At 44.8% G+C, this 19988-nt stretch overlaps 1 protein-coding gene across 1 annotated transcript in view; it reads left to right on the top strand.

The window, feature by feature from the left end:
- Nucleotides 1-19988, top strand: part of NDUFS4 (NADH:ubiquinone oxidoreductase subunit S4) — a 189252-nt gene that overhangs the window by 51056 nt on the left and 118208 nt on the right. The window contains exon 2 of the mRNA XM_077285188.1: nucleotides 6317-6395. Coding sequence (XP_077141303.1) covers nucleotides 6317-6395 — 79 coding nt within the window. The remainder of the gene's footprint in view (nucleotides 1-6316; nucleotides 6396-19988) is intronic.

Below are 19988 nucleotides of genomic sequence, written 5' to 3'. Positions count from 1 at the left end.
TCCTTAGGATAGGTCATCAATATCTGATTGGTGAGAGTACCAACACCCGTCTCCCTTGCCTATCAATGTTCACGGGTGGAAGTTAAAAGTTCTCGGATGCTGCTGAACCACAGCATGTCCATCAAAACTATAGTTGGGGTGGATCCACAGTACACGGTCGTGACCAGTATGGAAATGGTAGCTGCTTTGGCAATATCCAAGAATTTCTGGATGCTGCTGGCAACAAATGATCTATGGGGGTGCATCTGATATACGTGTATTTTCTGGAGGAGGTGACCACTGCTTCTCCCAAGTAACTGTATATTAAGTGTAGAACATATCTCCAAATCTTCACCATTTAGGTCAAGTGATTTTTATCCACATTAATACATAATTCCAGATCATATGCAGAACTGCATTTTCTTTTTCTTTTTTTGTACATTTTTTTTGTACAATTATTAGTAAAGCAACGTTTAAAGACCCTTCCTCTTGGGCAATAGGAGACTTGAAGTTCATGGATGGCGTTTTCTGGTGTGGCGGACCCTACTGCTAGACCAGTAGAGCATCACCAGTGTTGCCGTGTGTTTTGAGGACTGGTAGATCATTGCCCTTGGTCTAATGTCAAATATAAACCATAAATCTTTCATGTCTGATTCGGTTTCTTTCCAAAACAAATTCTCCTGCTCATGTCCCTCCTGGTCTTGAACATCTTGTAAACACCGGCATACATGCTAATGTCCACGTCTGGAATTATGGCGTTTTTCTTTCATCTCACAACTTGATACATTCTATTTTTAAGGTTGCACGCTCTCTTGCAGCCGCTACCCATATGTTGATGAGTTCTTATACAGCCAATTGGTTAGAGTGTGTTTACTCTGCATGACCCCAACCATTAAAAGACTGCCAATCGGCCACATAGGAGCTAGCCGTCAGTCGTTTAAAGGGAACCTGTCAGCAGCTTTTGTGCTCCAAACTAATCTCATCATTGGTAAACGACTGTAATCCTGAATAAATCCATACCTCTGTTTTTGCAGTCCGTGTTGCTGAAAAATTCCTTGTCCAATTTTTATGCTAATTAGCTGCAAGTGTATGGGGCTTGAACATGCACTTGCAGATCTCCGGCCTCTTTCCTTGTCCAGTACCAGCCTCCCGTCACTGACTGACAGGTTACTATTCTCTGTGACCTGCTCCCCCTCCCAGAAATTGTGCAAGCACCATTATTCCTGGGGGAAGCGCATTCCTTATTAAGACCCTGAAGACATTCCTAGAATTAGACTATTGATTCGCGCATGCGCCGCCCCGGAAAGAACGGTTCTTATGTGAGATATCAGGCAGGGGAGCAGGTCACTGAGAGAAGAGTGACCTGTCAGTCCGTGACCGGAGACCGGTGGGGAGAGAGGCCGGAGAGCTGTAATTGTATCGCCAAGTTCCCTGCACTTGCGGCTTATTAGGTCCAGTGACTTAACATAGATGGTATTTTCAATACAAAAACCTTTAATCGCCAGCTTAGAGAGGCCGACTGCAGTCCCGGTGTCCACAGAATGATCGTTTATTGTGTGCATAGACTTCATTGTCCTCGGCAGCACATATTCTGTTTACACAGGATGATATGCTGCCGAGAACTATGATTTTTTTTTTTTTAAGCATTGAAAAATCATTTCACCTGACAAATGAGTGTTCTGATGCGATTGGCTGCCTGAGTAGATTCACCATATTTCGGGAACCGAGCATTCTTAGGATCGCTTGGTCATGATAATCGGCCAGTGTAAGTGCACCTCCAGGTATAGATGTTTTTTGTAACTTGGAGTTTTGCCTGAGGTATCTACAGTTCACCCTGTAATCCGATTTTTGAGTTTATATACTTATTTATCTGTTTTTAGCCTGTTTTTATAGAAAATTGAGAAATATTTCTAAGGTTGAGAAGCTCCATTCCTGTCGTAGCTGTAAAAATAAACTCCACAGACACCGAACATTTGTTTTAGCTCATTTCCATGTCAGCCTGCGCTAAAAGATAATCTGAGGGTAACATGTTCAAATGTCTGTTTGCAAATTCTAAAGAATATGAGATCAACCTAGACTTAAAGGATTGAGCGCTGTAAAGCTGGCGTGATGGCACAGATGATTGCCTCCTGATCTGTACAAGCCAGCTACGCCATCCACACATCTGAGGGTTTACAGGCGGCGCTCCCATTGAAGTGACTCCCACACAGTCATCGCTCCTTGCCTCGGAAACTCACACTTGCACGGTTCACAATTTATTTGCAGACCTACTTTCTAGACAGCTGTAAAATTTCCTCCCATCAGTATTACAATGTATATTCACTGCTCAGCATAAATGAGTACACCCCTTTTGAAAAGTAAGATTTTAGTCAGTATCTCACTGAACACAGAAACAAGTTCTAAAGTCTTGGCAAGACCGAGTTTCATAGAACATTGTTTTAACTCATAAGATGAAAGTAAGGTTAATATGTCATTCCAAAATCTTCAGTTTTATTCAAATTAGTTAATGCAAAAATGAGTACACCCTACATCAAAAACTACTATATCTAGTACTTTCTATGACTTGTAAGGACAGCACCAAGGCTTCTATGTATGGAATGAACAAGTTGGCGATGTATTGCAACATCAATCCTTTCCATTTTTCAAGAACGACCTCTTTTAGAGCCTGAATGCTGGATGAAGAGTGATGACTACTTGTGTCTTCAGAATTCTCCATACGTGTTTGGCTGGGTTCAGATCAGGAGACATTTGGCCACTGAATCACTTTCACCCTGTTCTTCAGAAATGCAACAGATGTATGTTTCAGGATAATTGTCTTGTTGGAAAGGTGCACGTCTACCAAGGGCACGGAGTGATGGCAGCATCTTTTCTTTCACTATAGAGCGGTATATCTGTGAATTCATGATGCCATCATTGAAATGTAGGTCCCACAACACTAGCAGTGCTCATGCAGCCCCACATAAGAATACTGCCACCACTATGTTTCACTGTAGGCACTATGTATTTTTCTACATTATTTCTGTATAAATACTTTTATGCACCCAAAATAAAAATGTATTCTAGGGTTGATACCTTTATTGGCTATCCAGAGAATAAAGATATCAATCATATAATACTTTTGTCTTTTTTGGACATAAAAGTATTTACATTGATTTTTGTGGCTAATACGGTAACACAATATAATTTTTTTTTCTACATTTTTCTAAATGCATGGTGCCTACAGTGAAACATGGTGGTGGCCGTCTCCTTATGTGGGACTGCACGAGTGCTGCTGGTGACAGGAACTACATTTCCAACATGACAATGATCCAAAACACATCTGTTGCATTTCTAAAGAAAAACAGGGTGAAAGTGATTTAGCGGCTAAGTGTCTCCTGATATAAACCCAAGCAAACACCTATGGGGAATTCTGAAGAGACCAGCTGTCATCACTCTCCACCCAGCATACAATCTCAAAAAGAGGTCATTCTTGAAGAATGAAAAAAGATAGATGTTGCAATATGTCGCCAACTTGTTCATCCCATGCCGAGAAGACTTGGTGCTGTCTTTTACAAATAATGGAGGTCTTACAAAATGTATGTACTGAATGTAGCAGTTTTGGATGTGGGGTGTCTTCATTTTTGCATCAACTAATTTCAGTAAAACTGAAGATTTTGTACTGAAAGTTATATACGGTAATTAACCTGACCTTCATGTTATGGCTTTAAAAAAAATTCTATGAAACTCACTTGTCAAAATTTTAAAAATTGTTTTGTGTTCAGTGAGATATTGATTAAAATCTTACTTTTCAATGAGGGTGTACTCACTTAAACTGAGCACTGTATATAATAAATAGTAAAATATAATCTATTTTTGCATTTAGATCAGGCAAATAGTTGGTTTAGATTAGGTTCATATCTTCGGAGGCTTTATCACATTTGCCAGGGAAAACCCAGCTCAGCTTATGGCATTTTTTCTTTGATGGACTCTTGAGTCTGTATTTCGCCGTCAATGTCTGTCGTGACTGATCGCATAATCATTTTTGTTCTTCTGCTCTTAACATAGAAAAGCATTAAAAATGTTAGAAACTGCTGGATGGAAAAAAAAGAAAAAAAAAAGTTTTGTGTGGCTTTTTCTCTAAATTAATTTAATAATGTGGGGTTTTTAACTAAACTCCTAATACCAGACCTTAATTGACGTCTGTGGACAGCCATCGTTGGGTTTGCTGCTTTTCCCGTAGACTGAGTTGATTCTGCGCCTCAGGAAAGTGCGGATGTTCAGTCATTCATTCATTTACAATATTTGCTCACAGGGAATTACAATATTTTTTTCTTACAATAAAGAACCACACCTTGTTAAATTCTGCTGGAGACCTCTCTTCCCCCCTCTGTCCATTCTGCTTTGCACTTTTTGTCTCAAGCCATGCAGCTAATACAATTTAACAAATACTTTCTTTTTCTTCTTCACCTCTGATGCCATCGTTTTGGGTTCAGTCTCAAGCTGCTTTATTACAGCTTTGTGTTCTTATGTCTGTTCGTGACAAACCCACTACTGTACATTCCCATAGAGCAATTTTTGCCACCGGCGGTCTCTCTGTGACAGGGGGCCTGTAGCAGACATAAAGTGCAGCCTGTTGTGAACTGCTAAGTGGGAGACTGCCAAAAACTCAGCAGCTTGAACTACTATAACTGAGGAGAAAAAGAAGTTTTGTGTCCGCTATTTCTCTCCTTCTTACAGTATGTCTCTCACACGGCCTCTGTTAGAGCCTCTGTCTCTTGCACAGTCTCTTTGGCTAGTCCTTTCTCTCCTTCTAGATATTCATCTTTACCTCTATTGCTTTAGTAATTTCTGTGCTCTCTCTTGCCCCTGCTCTTCTTCTCTCTTTCCTACTTGATCGTTCTCTTCTCTCGGGCTCTCCTGCTTGCGCTGTCTCTCGGGCTCTTCTGCTTGCGCTGTCTCTCGGGCTCTCCTGCTTGCGCTGTCTCTCGGGCTCTCCTGCTTGCGCTGTCTCTCGGGCTCTCCTGCTTGCGCTGTTTCTCGGGCTCTTCGGCTTGAGCTGTCTCTCGGGCTCTTCGGCTTGAGCTGTCTCTCGGGCTCTTCGGCTTGAGCTGTCTCTCGGGCTCTTCGGCTTGAGCTGTCTCTCGGGCTCTTCGGCTTGAGCTGTCTCTCGGGCTCTTCGGCTTGAGCTGTCTCTCGGGCTCTTCTGCTTGCGCTGTCTCTCGGGCTCTTCTGCTTGCGCTGTCTCTCGGGCTCTCCTGCTTGCGCTGTCTCTCGGGCTCTCCTGCTTGCGCTGTCTCTCGGGCTCTCCTGCTTGCGCTGTCTCTCGGGCTCTCCTGCTTGCGCTGTCTCTCGGGCTCTCCTGCTTGCGCTGTCTCTCGGGCTCCTGCTTGCGCTGTCTCTCGGGCTCTCCTGCTTGCGCTGTCTCTCGGGCTCTCCTGCTTGCGCTGTCTCTCGGGCTCTCCTGCTTGCGCTTTCTCTCGGGCTCTTCTGCTTGCGCTGTCTCTCGGGTGCTTCTGCTTGCGCTGTCTCTCGGGCTCTCCTGCTTGCGCTGTCTCTCGGGCTCTCCTGCTTGCGCTGTCTCTCGGGCTCTCCTGCTTGCGCTGTCTTTCGGGCTCTCCTGCTTGCGCTGTCTCTCTGGCTCTCCTGCTTGCGCTGTCTCTCGGGCTCTCCTGCTTGCGCTGTCTCTCGGGCTCTCCTGCTTGCGCTGTCTCTCGGGCTCTCCTGCTTGCGCTGTCTCTCGGGCTCTCCTGCTTGCGCTGTCTCTCGGGCTCTCCTGCTTGCGCTGTCTCTCGGGCTCTCCTGCTTGCGCTGTCTCTCGGGCTCTCCTGCTTGCGCTGTCTCTCGGGCTCTCCTGCTTGCGCTGTCTCTCGGGCTCTCCTGCTTGCGCTGTCTCTCGGGCTCTCCTGCTTGCGCTGTCTCTCGGGCTCTCCTGCTTGCGCTGTCTCTCGGGCTCTCCTGCTTGCGCTGTCTCTCGGGCTCTCCTGCTTGCGCTGTCTCTCGGGCTCTCCTGCTTGCGCTGTCTCTCGGGCTCTCCTGCTTGCGCTGTCTCTCGGGCTCTCCTGCTTGCGCTGTCTCTCGGGCTCTCCTGCTTGCGCTGTCTCTCGGGCTCTCCTGCTTGCGCTGTCTCTCGGGCTCTCCTGCTTGCGCTGTCTCTCGGGCTCTCCTGCTTGCGCTGTCTCTCGGGCTCTCCTGCTTGCGCTGTCTCTCGGGCTCTCCTGCTCGCTTCTGTCTCTCGCTCGCACCCTCACTTGCACTTCTTTGCTTCTCATTCCTGTATTGGTCACGGATATTGAATGTCAGATTTTTCTGTTATTCTCATTCCTTGAATCATTGATAACTTTTGAGTTTTGCTTTGCAGGTTGTTGAGCACTTCCACGTGGAGACAGGCACAGAACCAAACCCAAGACACAGAACTCATCACTGTAGATGAAAAATTGGTAAGTTACACAAGATGTACCCCTCACATTTCTTACATTTCTGTAAAATCGTTGTTTGAGTTGCAGTTGCTAGATGTTTGCAATTTACAAATGATTACATTTTTAAGGTGTTGTCCGGTCTTAGCCTACAAGTCTGCAGTTGCTGTATGTGATTACAGACCTGTAGCCGAAACCCCGGACAACCCCTTCACGACAACCGCTGTACATGTATAGCATGAAGATCTCGTGATCGCTCTCCGATTGCCGATGCGATTAAAAGCTGGTGCCAGCACTATAAGATCTGACACCCTGCAGCAACACCAACGATCAGTGCTAGGGCTGTTTGTGGGTGTTAAACCCATGTAATGCTGCTATGAGTAGTGACAACGACATTTGCAGAGGGAGGGGGCTCCCTCTCTGCTCCGATCGGCACAACCCAATGGCCGAAAGATGACGCAGGGTCAACCAGGTATTGGGGGCCTGTAAGATCCTGATCAGAACAGGAGCCGACACATCTCCTCCCTTGTTGCAATTGCTTGATCTAATACCTTGCAATGCAAATACATTGCAGAGTGTTAGATCAGCAATCAGGGCAGGAGAAGTTGATGTCCCATCCAGGAAAAAATGTAAAAAAAAATGAAAAATTGTAAAAATATTATAAGCTCTCAAAATATCGTGAAAACTTTGTTTTGCCAAAAAAAACAATTAGTGTGTGATAGCAGCCAAACATAAAAAAAAAGCTGTATATCTGGTATCGCTGTAATCGCGTCGACTCAAACAATAAAGTTGTCTAATCACTTATACCACATGAGGAGCGGCGTAAAAAATAAGTAAAACCAATTCTTCACCTGCTGTTTTGTTCATTCTGCCTCCCAAAGATCGCAATAAGGCTCGGCACACATTTATCCTGCACTCTGCGCTGAGCCCTTGCATTGGGGTTGCCGTGTAAATCTCTGAAATACATGATTCGGATGGAACCCTATAATGAGGCAGATGGAGGCTCTGTGGACGCAATAGGACCTGTGATCTGGCATAGTCTGTCTTTTTAAGGGTACATAAAAGTGCTGTCGGCCACAGTTTTGCGCACTTCTGAAAAGAACAACCCTGAACAGAGGCCAGACAGTCCAGAATAACTCTGCTGCCGCATTATAGTGAATTGATCTCGCGGGCGTTTCATCTGAATCACATCATTTGGAGATTTAGATGGAAACTCCGATGTAAGTGCTCAGCATAGTGCGCAGGATAAATGTGATCCCAAATGTTATGTAAAATGTTCTCAACAAAAGCTTCAAAACAATCCACAAAAAAAGGCAAGTCTTCACTCAGGTGTGTCATCTATTAACCCCTTCCCGACCTGTGACGCCATGTAGGCGTCATGAAAGTTGGTGCCAGTCCGACCTGTGATGCCATGGAGGGATCGCGTCCCTGCAGATCGGGTGAAAGGGTTAACTCCAATTTCACCCGATCTGCAGGGACAGGGGGAGTGGTACTTTAGCCCAGGGGGGTGGCTTTGCCCCCACGTGGCTACGATCGCTCTGATTGGCTGTTGCACTTTCAACAGCCAATCAGAGCAATTTGTAATATTTCACCTGTGAAAATGGTGAAATATTACAATCCAGCCATAGCCGATGCTGCAATATCATCGTCCATGGCTGGAAACCCTGATCTCCCCCCCCCCCCACCCCCCACCGCCACTGATCTCCTCCCCAGTCCTCCGTTCTGTGCTCCGATCCCACCCCCCCGTGCTCCGATCCCACCCCCCGTGCTCCGATCCCACCCCCCTGTGCTCCGATCCCCCCCCCCCCGTGCTCCGATCCCCCCCTCATACTTACCGAGCCTCCCGGTGTCCGTCCGTCTGTTCCATTGGGCGCCGCCATCTTCCAAAATAGCGGGCGCGTGCGCAGTGCGCCCGCCGAATCGGCCGGCAGATTCGTTCCAGGTACATTTTGATCACTGTGATAAAACCTATCACAGTGATCAAAATAAAAAAATAGTAAATGAACCCCCCCCCCTTTATCACCCCCATAAGTAGGGACATTAATAAAATGAAGAAAATATATTTACTTTTATTTTGTAATGTATTCAGCGGTGGACGCCACGATGACAGCTACCCTATAGGCTGTAGTCCTTCTTCTCCCTCCGGTATCCAATGTGATATTGGAGACATACTTTTGGCAGGCCATATAGCTACTTGTATCTATCCGTTATCCCAGTATACGTTACTGATGAAGGTCCCTCTGTGTGACCGAAACGTTTACTGTCTTGGGATATAATACATTTTTTGTTTCCTCTCACTACAAAGTCGAGTGCTAGGTTTTGTATTATTTGTACAGTACCATGTAAACCTATGGAAAACCATGTGCCCATGGTGCGGAAAATACTGCGTGGAAACACTGCGTTGTATTTTCCGCAGCATGTCAATTCTTTGTGCGGATTCCACAGTGTTTTACACCTGTTCCTCAATAGGAATCCGCAGGTGAAATCCGCACAAAAAACACTGGAAATCCGTGGTAAATCCGCAGGTAAAACGCAGTGCCTTTTACCTGCGGATTTTTCAAAAATGCTGCGGAAAAATCTCCCACGAATCCGCAACGTGGGCACATAGCCTTAGGGTTAGGGTTGGAATTAGAGTTAGGGTTGGAATTAGGGCTAGGGTTGGAAATAGGGTTAAGATTAGGCTTGTGGTTAGGGTTATGGTTAGGGTTAGGGGTGTGTTGGGGTTAGGGTTGTGGTTAGGGGTGTGTTGGGGTTGGAGTTGGGATTAGGGTTAGGGGTGTGTTGGGGTTAGGGTTGTGGTTAGGGGTGTGTTGGGGTTAGGGTTGTGATTAGGGTTATGGCTAGAGTTGGGATTAGGGTTAGGGGTGTGTTGGGGTTAGTGTTAGAGTTAGAATTGAGGGGTTTCCACTGTTTAGGCACATCAGGGGTCTTCAAACTCAACATGGCGCCACCATTGATTCCAGCCAATCTTGCGTTCAAAAAGTCAAATGGTGCTCCCTCCCGAGCCCCGACGTGCGCCCAAACAGTGGTTTACCCCCACATATGGGGTACCAGCATACTCAGGACAAACTGGGCAACAACTATTGGGGTCTAATTTCTCCTGTTACCCTTGCGAAAATAAAAAATTGCTTGCTAAGACATCATTTTTGAGGAAAGAAAAATATTTTTTTTATTTTCACGGCTCTGTGTTGTAAACTTCTGTGAAGCACTTGGGGGTTCAAAGTGCTCACAACACATCTAGATAAGTTCCTTGGGGGGTCTAGTTTCCAAAATGGGGTCACTTGTGGGGGGTTTCTACTGTTTAGGCACATCAGGGGCTCTGCAAATGCAATGTGACGCCCGCAGACCATTCCATCAAGGTCTGCATTTCAAAACGTCACTACTTCCCTTCCGAGCCCCGACGTGTGCCCAAACAGTGGTTCCCCTCCACATATGGGGTATCAGCGTACTCAGGACAAACTGAGCAACAACTATTGGGGTCCAATTTCTCCTGTAACCCTTGTGAAAATAAAAAATTGCTTGCTAAAACATCATTTTTGAGGAAAGAAAAATGATTTTTTTATTTTCACGGCTCTGCATTGTAAACTTCTGTGAAGCACTTGGGGGTTCAAAGTGCTCACAACACATCTAGATAAGTTCCTTGGGGGGTCTAGTTTCCAAAATGGGGTCACTTGTGGGGGGTTTCTACTGTTTAGGCACATCAGGGGCTCTGCAAATGTAACATGATGCCTGCAGACCATTCCATCAAAGTCTGCATTCCAAAACGTCACTACTTCCCTTCCGAGCCCCATCGTGTGCCCAAACATTGGTTCCCCCCACATATGGGGTATCAGCGTACTCAGGACAAACTGGACAACAACTTTTGGGGTCCAATTTCTCCAGTTACCCTTGTGAAAATGAAAAATAGCGGACTAAAAAATCATTTTTGAGGAAAGAAAAATGATTTTTTATTTTCACGGCTCTGCGTTATAAACTTCTGTGAAGCACTTGGAGGTTTAAAGTGCTCACTATGCATCTAGATTAGTTTCACGGGAAGTCTAGTTTCCAAAATGGGGTCACATGTGGGGGGCTCCAATGTTTAGGCACACAGGGGCTCTCCAAACGCGACATGGTGTCCGCTAACGATTGGAGCTAATTTTTCATTCAAAAAGTCAAATGGCGCTCCTTCCCTTCCGAGCCCTGCCGTGTGCACAAACAGTGGTTTACCCCCACATGTGAGGTATTGGTGTACTCAGGAGAAATTGTCCAATAAATTTTAGGATTCATTTTATCCTGTTGCTCATGTGGAAATGAACAAATTGAGGCTAAAAGAATTTTTTTGTGAAAAAAAAGTACTTTTTCATTTTTACGGATCTATTTGTGAAGCACCTGGGGGTTCAAAGTGCTCACTATGCATCTAGATAAGCTCCTTGGGGGGGTCTAGTTTCCAAAATGGGGTCACATTTGGGGGAGCTCCAATGGTTAGGCACACAGAAGCTCTCCAAACGCGACATGGTGTCCGCTAAACATTGGAACCAATTTTTAATTGAAAAAGTCAAATGGCGCTCCTTCCCTTCCGAGCCCTGCCGTGCGCCCAAACAGTGGTTCCCGCCAACATATGAGGTATCGGCGTACTCAGGACAAATTGTACAATAACTTTTGGGGTCCAGTTTCTCTTTTTACCCTTGGGAAAATAAAAAAATTGTTGCTAAAAGATCATTTTTGTGACTAAAAAGTTAAATGTTCATTTTTTCCTTCCATGTTGCTTCTTCTGCTGTGAAACACCTGAAGGGTTAATAAACTTCTTGAATGTGGTTTTGAGCACCTTGAGGGGTGCAGTTTTTAGAATGGTGTCACTTTTGGGTATTTTCAGCCATATAGAACCCTCAAAATGACTTCAAATGTGAGGTGGTCCCTAAAAAAAAATGGTGTTGTAAAAATGAGAAATCGCTGGTCAAATTTTAACCCTTATAGCTTCCTAGCAAAAAAAAAAATTTGTTTCCAAAATTGTGCTGATGTAGACATGTGGTTAATGTTATTTATTAACTATTTTGTGTCACATAACTCTCTCGTCTAACAGAATAAAAATTCAAAATTAGAAAATTGCGAAATTTTGAAATTTTTTTGCCAAATTTCCATTTTTTTCACAAATAAACGCAAAAATTATCGATCTAAATTTACCACTAACGTGAAGCCCAATATGTCACGAAAAAACAATATCAGAACCGCTAGGATCCGTTGAAGCGTTCCTGAGTTATTACCTCATAAAGGGACACTGGTCAGAATTGCACAAAACGGCCAGGTCATTAAGGTCAAAATAGGCTGGGTCATGAAGGGGTTAACGGAAATATAGGGGACTTCCTCGTTACTGGTAGGACAACGGCTCTGGAAGAGCACTATGAGCCCCACAATGTTCCTAAACCACATTTAGCATCCGCATGTTTGGCATTTCCATAGCGATGAGTCTGCCTAATTTACAGGTGCATGGCTCTAGAAGCACGAGCTGGTCTCAATTTGTGGGCTCTACATACATTGGGCACTACAATGTACAGACACTGTAAGCACTTATGGCTCCTCGCCATTCAAAAGAAATCCAGTGAATTCTGTACTCCGAAATCCTAATGTTCCCTTCCATTCTGTGCCTAAATCACATTTAGCATCCACTTATTTGGCATTTCTGTAGCGATGATAGTCCGCTTAATTTACGATATCCCTGTCTCCAGTAGCACTAGTTGGGCACAATGTATGGGCACTACACTGTCAGATTTGCAATTTTCACTCCCCAACATTCGCTTAAGGTGTTTCTGGCAAACACCCATGGAGTCAAAATTGTCGCTACACATGTAGACTAATTCTCAGAGGGATGTAATTTCCAAAATGTGGTCATTTTAGGTGGAGATTCTGCTCTTCTGGCACTTAGGGCTCTGTATATAGATTTTGCAAACTATTCTACGATGGTTTGTTCTCCAAGAGTCAAATAGCGCTCCTTCCGTTCCGAGTCTCGCCTTGTGGCTAAGCAGTACTGTACAGCCACATATGGAGTATTGCCATGTTAAGCAAAAATTGTGTGCCAAATTTTGGTGCAATTTCTACCCATTTTTCCATGTGACAATGTAACATCTGGGGCAAAAAACAGATTTTTGTGGTAAATTATTTTGTCTTCACAGTCCAATGGTGTCAACTTCTGTGACGCACCCATGGTGTCAATATGATCACTGCACCCCTAGATGAATTCATTGAGAGGTGTATTTTGTAAAATGGGGTCACTTATGGGAGGTTCTTCTCTTCTGGCAACACTATAAAATGTGCACTACAATATGGCGCTCCTTCTTTTCTAAGCTTTGAACTGTGCCTCAAAAGTAGTTTTCAACCACATATACTCTGGATAAAATGCGTAACAAATTGTACCTACCGTTTATTTTTTTTCTGTTTATCCCTTTGGAAAATTGGAACTTTAAGGCCACATCCATGGAAAAAATGATAATTTTCCATTGACTTAGCCCAATTTTGTGAATCGCCTGATGGTTAAAAATGCTCAATACATCGCTAGATGAAGTCGTCAAGAGGTGTCGTTTCCAAAATTGGGTCACTTGTGGCGGTTCCTGCTGTTTTGGCATGTTAGGGTCTCTTAAATATGACATGGCATCCACAATCTATTCCAGCCAAATATGCTGTCCAGAATTCAATTGGTGCTCCTTATTTTCCATGCACCCAAACTGTAGTTTTCCACCACATATGGGGTGTCTGTGTACTCAGGACAAATTGCACAACAAATTATGTCCATTTTCTCTTATTACCCCTCTGAAAATGAAACATTTTTCAGGAAATGTGTTTGTGTTTTTTTTTTTCACTGCTCAACGTTATAAAATTTTGTGACGCACCTGTGGGTTCAAGGTGATCATCACACCTCTAGATATGTTCCTTGAGAGCTGTAGTTTCCAAAATAGGGTCACGTATGGGGAATTTCCACTGTTTAGGCACCTCAGGGACTCTGCAAACTTGACATGGAGTCCGCTATCTATTCTAGACAATTTTGCTCCCTAAAAGTTAAATGACGCTCCTTCCCTTCCAAGCCCTGCCGTGCACCCAAACAGTAGTTTTCCATATGGGGCAATGGTGTACTCAGGAGAAGTTGCACAATAAATTATATGTTTTATTTTCTCCTGTTACCTTTGTAAAAATTCAAAATTTGGGGCTAAATAAACTTTTTTTTTTTGTTTATGGGAAAAATTGTTTATTTTTTCCTTCCACATTGCTTTAGGACCTATGAAGCGCCTCGAGAGTTAGTAAACTTCTTGAATGCGGTTTTGAATGCCTAGAGGGGTGCAGTTTTTAAAATCGTGTCACTTTTCGGTATTTTCTTTCATATAGGACCCTCAGTTACTTCAAATGAGAAATTGCTGATAAACTTCTAACCCTTCTAACTTCCTAGCAAAACAAAAAACCTGTTTAAAAAATGATGCTGATGCAAAGTAGACACGTGGGAAATGTTACTTATAAATGAATTTGTACAGCTTGGCTGACATGTTGAAGGAGATAAAAACTTACATTTTGAAAATTGTGAAACGTTCAAACTTTTCGCCCAAATTACAATATTTTCACGAATAAATGCAAAAAATTTCTACCTAAATTTACCAATAACATAAAGTACAATGTATTCCGAAAAACAATCTCGGAATCACTGGGATACTTTTGAAGTGTTGTAAAATTTGGCCCGGTTATGAAGGTGAAAGAAAACAGGCTCGGGGGTGAAGGGATTAAGAATAGGTGCAATAATGGCGGAGTCTTTCATCACGTTAGAAAAGCACAAAAGCATAATGAAAATGCTGATTATTTATGTATCCAGCAGAGACCTTTTTTTTTATTATTTCTTTTTTTACGAGAATTTTTTTTCAATATTTTCCTGCTTTTATGTTTGAGCAGTCTTGTTGATGGGTTTTAATTTCCTACTGACTATTTATTGTGCTAGCACTGCTGAAATGAAGCTGATGTAGCATTGGTAGATGATCACGTTTGATAGACTGATGCCTGTCCCCACTACTGGGTGCTGTATGTGTCCATATACTTGGTATTTCTAGTTGTTCCCATTCAATTGAACCCGGTTGCAGCCATGAAATCAAGAGTGAAACGGTGCAAAGTACTTAGTGAAAGAGTACCCTTGTCTAAGAGCCACAGAGCTTTGTTCCTGCAGATCGGTGAGGGTAGCGGGGGTTTGCCCTTCTCACTGGATGTACTGTGGTAAAGGTACCCTTTCACCCCCAAAATCGTATATGAGCTGCGGCCACCGGCATCAGGGGCTTATCTACAGCATTCTGTATCATGTATCCTGAAAGATGAGAAAAAGAGGTTAAATTATACTCACCCAGGGGCGGTCCCGCTGTGGTCCGGGTCCGATGGGCATCGCAGTCCGGTCCGGGGCCTCCTATTTTCTTACGATGATGTCCTCAGGCGCCGGGAAAGGTCAGAGAGGCCCAGCACCTGCGCAATGCAGTACTTTGCTCTGCCCTCAACAGGTCAGACAAAGTACGTCTGCTCCGGAGCCGCAGCGTGAAGACAAGTAGAGGGCATCATCTTAAGAAAATAGGAGGCCCCGGACCGGACCGCGACGCCCATCGGACCCGGACCGCAGCGGGACCGCCCCTGGGTGAGTATAATCTAACCTGTTTTTCTCATCTTTAAGGAAACATCGGGGGCTTATCTACAGCATTCCAGAATGCTGTAGATAAGCCCCTGATGCCGGTGGCCTCAGCTCATCTTCAGTTTTTGGGGTGACAGGTTCCCTTTAAGAATATATAAAGCTGGAGATTATTTGAGGTGGAGACATCCATTGTAATTTTCAAGATAAATTCTCTTCAGGAATCTATGTGGTTTTTGACAAGTTTTCTAGATTTAAAGACTCTGAGCAGTATCTCCAAAGAGAATAAGACGAGTGTGAACAGGTGCAAGCCATCACGACTATTCAGTATAACCAGGGAAATACAGTTTCACTCTAAATGTTGTAACATGCAAACACTGAATATTTGAAATTGGAACTGCATTACTGCTATAGAAAATGTTTTTGCAGATTTTACACCGATTTGGAAGACTTCGTTTTTCGGAAGCAATTTTTATTATCCCAGAGTGATTTTTTATTTTCCGCTTTTTTACTCGAGTATCACGTTTCAAGCGGATTGCATGAGGAATCCACATCATAAATGTCACCTATCACTTTTTTTCCCCTCATTGATAAGTTTTTCAAAGCTTTATTGGAAAAAACTCTCAAACTCACTGAACGGCAATGTGGGTTTATCATTGAAATTAGTAGGAAGAACACTCAGTTTGATGCATTTTTTGGATGTGGCTCTTAGGCCTTGTTCACACGTTGCGTTTTTGCTGCATTTTTTTTTCTGCAGGCAAAATCTGCTCTCTTGACAGTAAAGAAGCTGTGTTTTTATTGCGTCTTGTGCATGCTGATAAAGTTTAGTGCACCCAAAAAAAGAACGATGCTACTTCCTTAGGTTTTTGCACCAAAAACACCGCAAAACCTGATACCTGCGTTTTTTTACTGCATTTTTGCACTTACTCATTGCTTTCTATGGGTGAAAAAATGCTGAAAGACGTGACAGGCTGGAGTTTTCAAAACAACAGTTTTCTAAATCAGTCAGGAAATAAAAACTAATGTGTGTGCATGAGATTTCTGAAATCTCCTAGCTTTTGCGGTTACTGTACAATGCAGATTAAAATTTGCATTAAAAAAATGCAGCAAAAATGCAATATGTGAACATAGTCTGAAAGTGGATCAGATTCAAAATCCTCAAAAAAAACCAACAACCTCCTAAGAACATGTTCAGGTGGCGGTATATGTCAGGCGCTGTCCGGACTCCAGACCCAAAGTTACAGCCTTATGTGTGCCTTTGTGGCTGTAATGTCGGGTCAATAAACTAGCGGCCCATCCAAGTTTGGCTGTCCATTTACGAACCGTGAACCAGACCTAAAGGGGTTGCCAGATGTGACAAATGTTGGATTGCTGGTGACCTGGCCTCTTGGACCACCATGATGACTGTCAATCGTAAAAACAGGAGACACAAAGTTCATTGTGTGAACGGAGCAGTAGAGAGCATGTGCGACCTTCCCTCCATTCACTCTTTGTAGGAGTGATGGTCGCACCTTTAGTGGGAAGACAGAGCGAGTGGATTTATGGCCATAATCATTACTCCGAAGATAAAAGGCGAAGCGGCTGTGGGAACTCTCCGGCATCGGTGACGTAGCGGAATACACACTGATAGGCGACCATCTCCGGTTAGGTAGTATATGTCAGGTGGATCGGCCAGAGTATATTTTTATATCTTTACCGATGAATTGTTTGGCAGAATTGGCATTCAGGACCTGGTAATAAAAAGAATGACTTTTATAATGCCGATGTAATGGCTGCCAATTCCTGAAGTCACTTTTGAAAAAAGGGGTTATCCAGGCTCTCTGTGTGACTGCAGACTTGTGAATCCTCGCAGCACTCAGTGTATGCGCTGTCGAGATTCTCCGGTGGCAGTAACTAGTGGGTGTGTGACCCTCGAGTATGTGAGTGGCATACAAGTGAATTCAGCAAGGCTGGACACGTCTAGTCGGAATGTGTCCAAGAGCATGCAAAGCGCGTACCTGGAGTCACATGACCGCCTGCACCTGGCGCAACATTCATTGCAATTACTGCTGCAAGTCCTCTGGGGTCTGTCTCTACCTACTTTGCACATCTTGCGGCTGAAATTGTATGTGTTGGATGCATGTTCTCATGCTCAGACAGTAGGAACACTAGAGTACCCACGTATTTCCAGAAGTTGCATATTCTTGCACATTGGCATTTTCGATATCTCTGTGGATTGCATTCCATTAAAGAATTTCATGTTGTCAAAAATTCCTTTCATTCTTTTTATTCTTCTCGTCACCTAAGTGCATTGCTCCGGAACTTCTGCATTTCACTTTTTGTTCCAGTACTTACTTAGGTTAAATACTTTTTAATGTTAACAAATTTGGGAAATAAGAATAAAACAAGTGATAACTATGATACACTAGATGGTGGCCCGATGCGAACGCATCGGGTATTCTAGAATATGTATGCGTAGTGTATAGCACAGCCCACGTAGTATATTGCACAGCCACGCAGTACATTGCGCAGCCCACGCAGTACATTGCGCAGCCCACACAGTACATTGCGCAGCCCACACAGTACATTGCGCAGCCCACGCAGTACATAGCGCAGCCCACGCAGTATATCGCGCAGCCCACGCAGTATATCGCGCAGCCCACGCAGTATATCGCGCAGCCCACGCAGTATATCGCGCAGCCCACGCAGTATATCGCGCAGCCCACGCAGTATATCGCGCAGCCCACGCAGTATATCGCGCAGCCCACGTAGTATATCGCGCAGCCCACGCAGTATATCGCGCAGCCCACGCAGTATATTGCGCAGCCCACGTAGTATATTGCGCAGCCCACGTAGTATATTGCGCAGCCCACGTAGTATATTGCGCAGCCCACGTAGTATATTGCGCAGCCCACGTAGTATATTGCGCAGCGCACGTAGTATATTGCGCAGCCCACGTAGTATATTGCGCAGCCCACGTAGTATATTGCGCAGCCCACGTAGTATATTGCGCAGCCCACGCAGTATATCGCGCAGCCCACGCAGTATATCGCGCAGTCCACGTAGTATATCGCGCAGCCCACGTAGTATATCGTGCAGCCCACGTAGTATATCGCGCAGCCCACTTAGTATATCTTGCAGCCCACTTAGTATATCTTGCAGCCCACGTAGTATTTTTTGCAGCCCACGTAGTATTTTTTGCAGCCCACGTTGTATATTGCGCAGCCCACGTTGTATATTGCGCAGCCCACGTTATATATTGCGCAGCCCACGTTGTATATTGCGCAGCCCACGTTGTATATTGCGCAGCCCACGTAGTATATTGCGCAGCCCACGTAGTATATTGCGCAGCCCACGTAGTATATAGCAATGTGGGCATGATATCCCTGTTAAAAAAAAAAAAAAAAAAAGAATTAAAATAAAAAAATAGTTATATACTCACCTTCCGTTGGCGCCTGGATCCAGGAAGCGGTTACCGACGCTTGGGATCCACCGAAGCTCCGCCAAGCCGCTCGCGCCGGCCGCCATCTTCCGTTCCCAGGATACATTGCGAAATTACCCAGATGACTTAGCGGTCTCGCGAGATCGCTAAGTCTTCTGGGTAATTTCGCAATGCATCGCCAGGAACGGAAGATGGCAGCCGGCGCGAGTGGCTCGGCGGACTACGGAGGGTGAGTATAGCAGGTTTTTTGTTTTTTATTTTTAACATTACATTTTTTTACTATTGATGCCGCATAGGCTGCATCAATAGTAAAAAATTGGGGACACACAGGGTTAATAGCAGCAGTTACGGAGTGCGTTACCCGCGGCATAACGCGGTCCGTTACCGCCGGCATTAACCCTGTGTGAGCGGTGACCAGAGGGGAGTATGTGGGCGCCGGGCAGTGAGTGCGGGGAGTAAGGAGCGGCCATTTTCTTCCGGACTGTGCGCGTCGCTGATTGGTCATGGCAATGGTCGTGGGCGTTTTGCCACGACCAATCAGCGACTTGGATTCCATGACAGACAGAGGCCGCAACCAATGAATATCCGTGACAGAAAGAAGGACAGTCAGACGAAAGTGACCCTTATTTATATAGTAGAGACTAGATGGTGGCCCGATTCTAACGCATCGGGTATTCTAGAATATGCATGTCCACGTAGTATATTGCCCAGCCCACGTAGTATATTGCCCAGCCCACGTAGTATATTGCCCAGCCCACGTAGTATATTGCCCAGCCCACGTAGTATATTGCCCAGCCCACGTAGTATATTGCCCAGCCCACGTAGTATATTGCCCAGCCCACGTAGTATATTGCCCAGCCACGAAGTATATTGCCCAGCCACGTAGTATATTGCACAGCCCACGTAGTACACTGCACAGCCACGTAGTATATTGCCCAGCCACGTAGTATATTGCACAGCCCACGTAGTACACTGCACAGCCACGTAGTATATTGCCCAGCCACGTAGTATATTGCCCAGATACGTAGTATATTGCCCAGTGACGTAGTATATTGCCCAGCCACGTAGTATATTGCCCAGTGACGTAGTATATTGCCCAGCTACGTAGTATATTACCCAGTCACGTATGTCACAGGTTAAAAAATAAACACATACTCATACTTGTAGTAGTTCTGTCGCCTGTGTGCGGTGCAGGCGGCAGCTTCCGGTCCCAGGGTGTGATGATGTCGCGGTCACATGACCGTGACGTCATGGCAGGTCCTTGTCGCATACAATCCTTAGCACCGGAACCTGCCGCTTGCATGGACCAGTCACCGGAGCGTCGCGAGGAGCAGGAAAGGCGGCAGAAGGTGAGTGTATAATGATTTGTTATTTTTTTTATTATTTTTAACATTAGATGTTTTTACTATTGAGGCTGCATAGGCAATAGTAAAAACTTGGTCACACAGGGTTAATAGCAGCATGAGTTACCCGCGGCATAACGCGGTCCGTTACCGCTGGCATTAACCCTGTGTGAGCGGTGACTGCGGGGAGTATGGAGCGGGCGCCAGGCAGTGACTGCAGGGGAGTAGGGAGGGACTAA

Source organism: Ranitomeya variabilis, chromosome 1, assembly GCF_051348905.1.
Source record: "Ranitomeya variabilis isolate aRanVar5 chromosome 1, aRanVar5.hap1, whole genome shotgun sequence".
Lineage (NCBI taxonomy): Eukaryota > Metazoa > Chordata > Amphibia > Anura > Dendrobatidae > Ranitomeya > Ranitomeya variabilis.
Note: the sequence above shows the minus strand (reverse complement) of the source record. Positions and strands in the feature narration are given on the sequence as shown.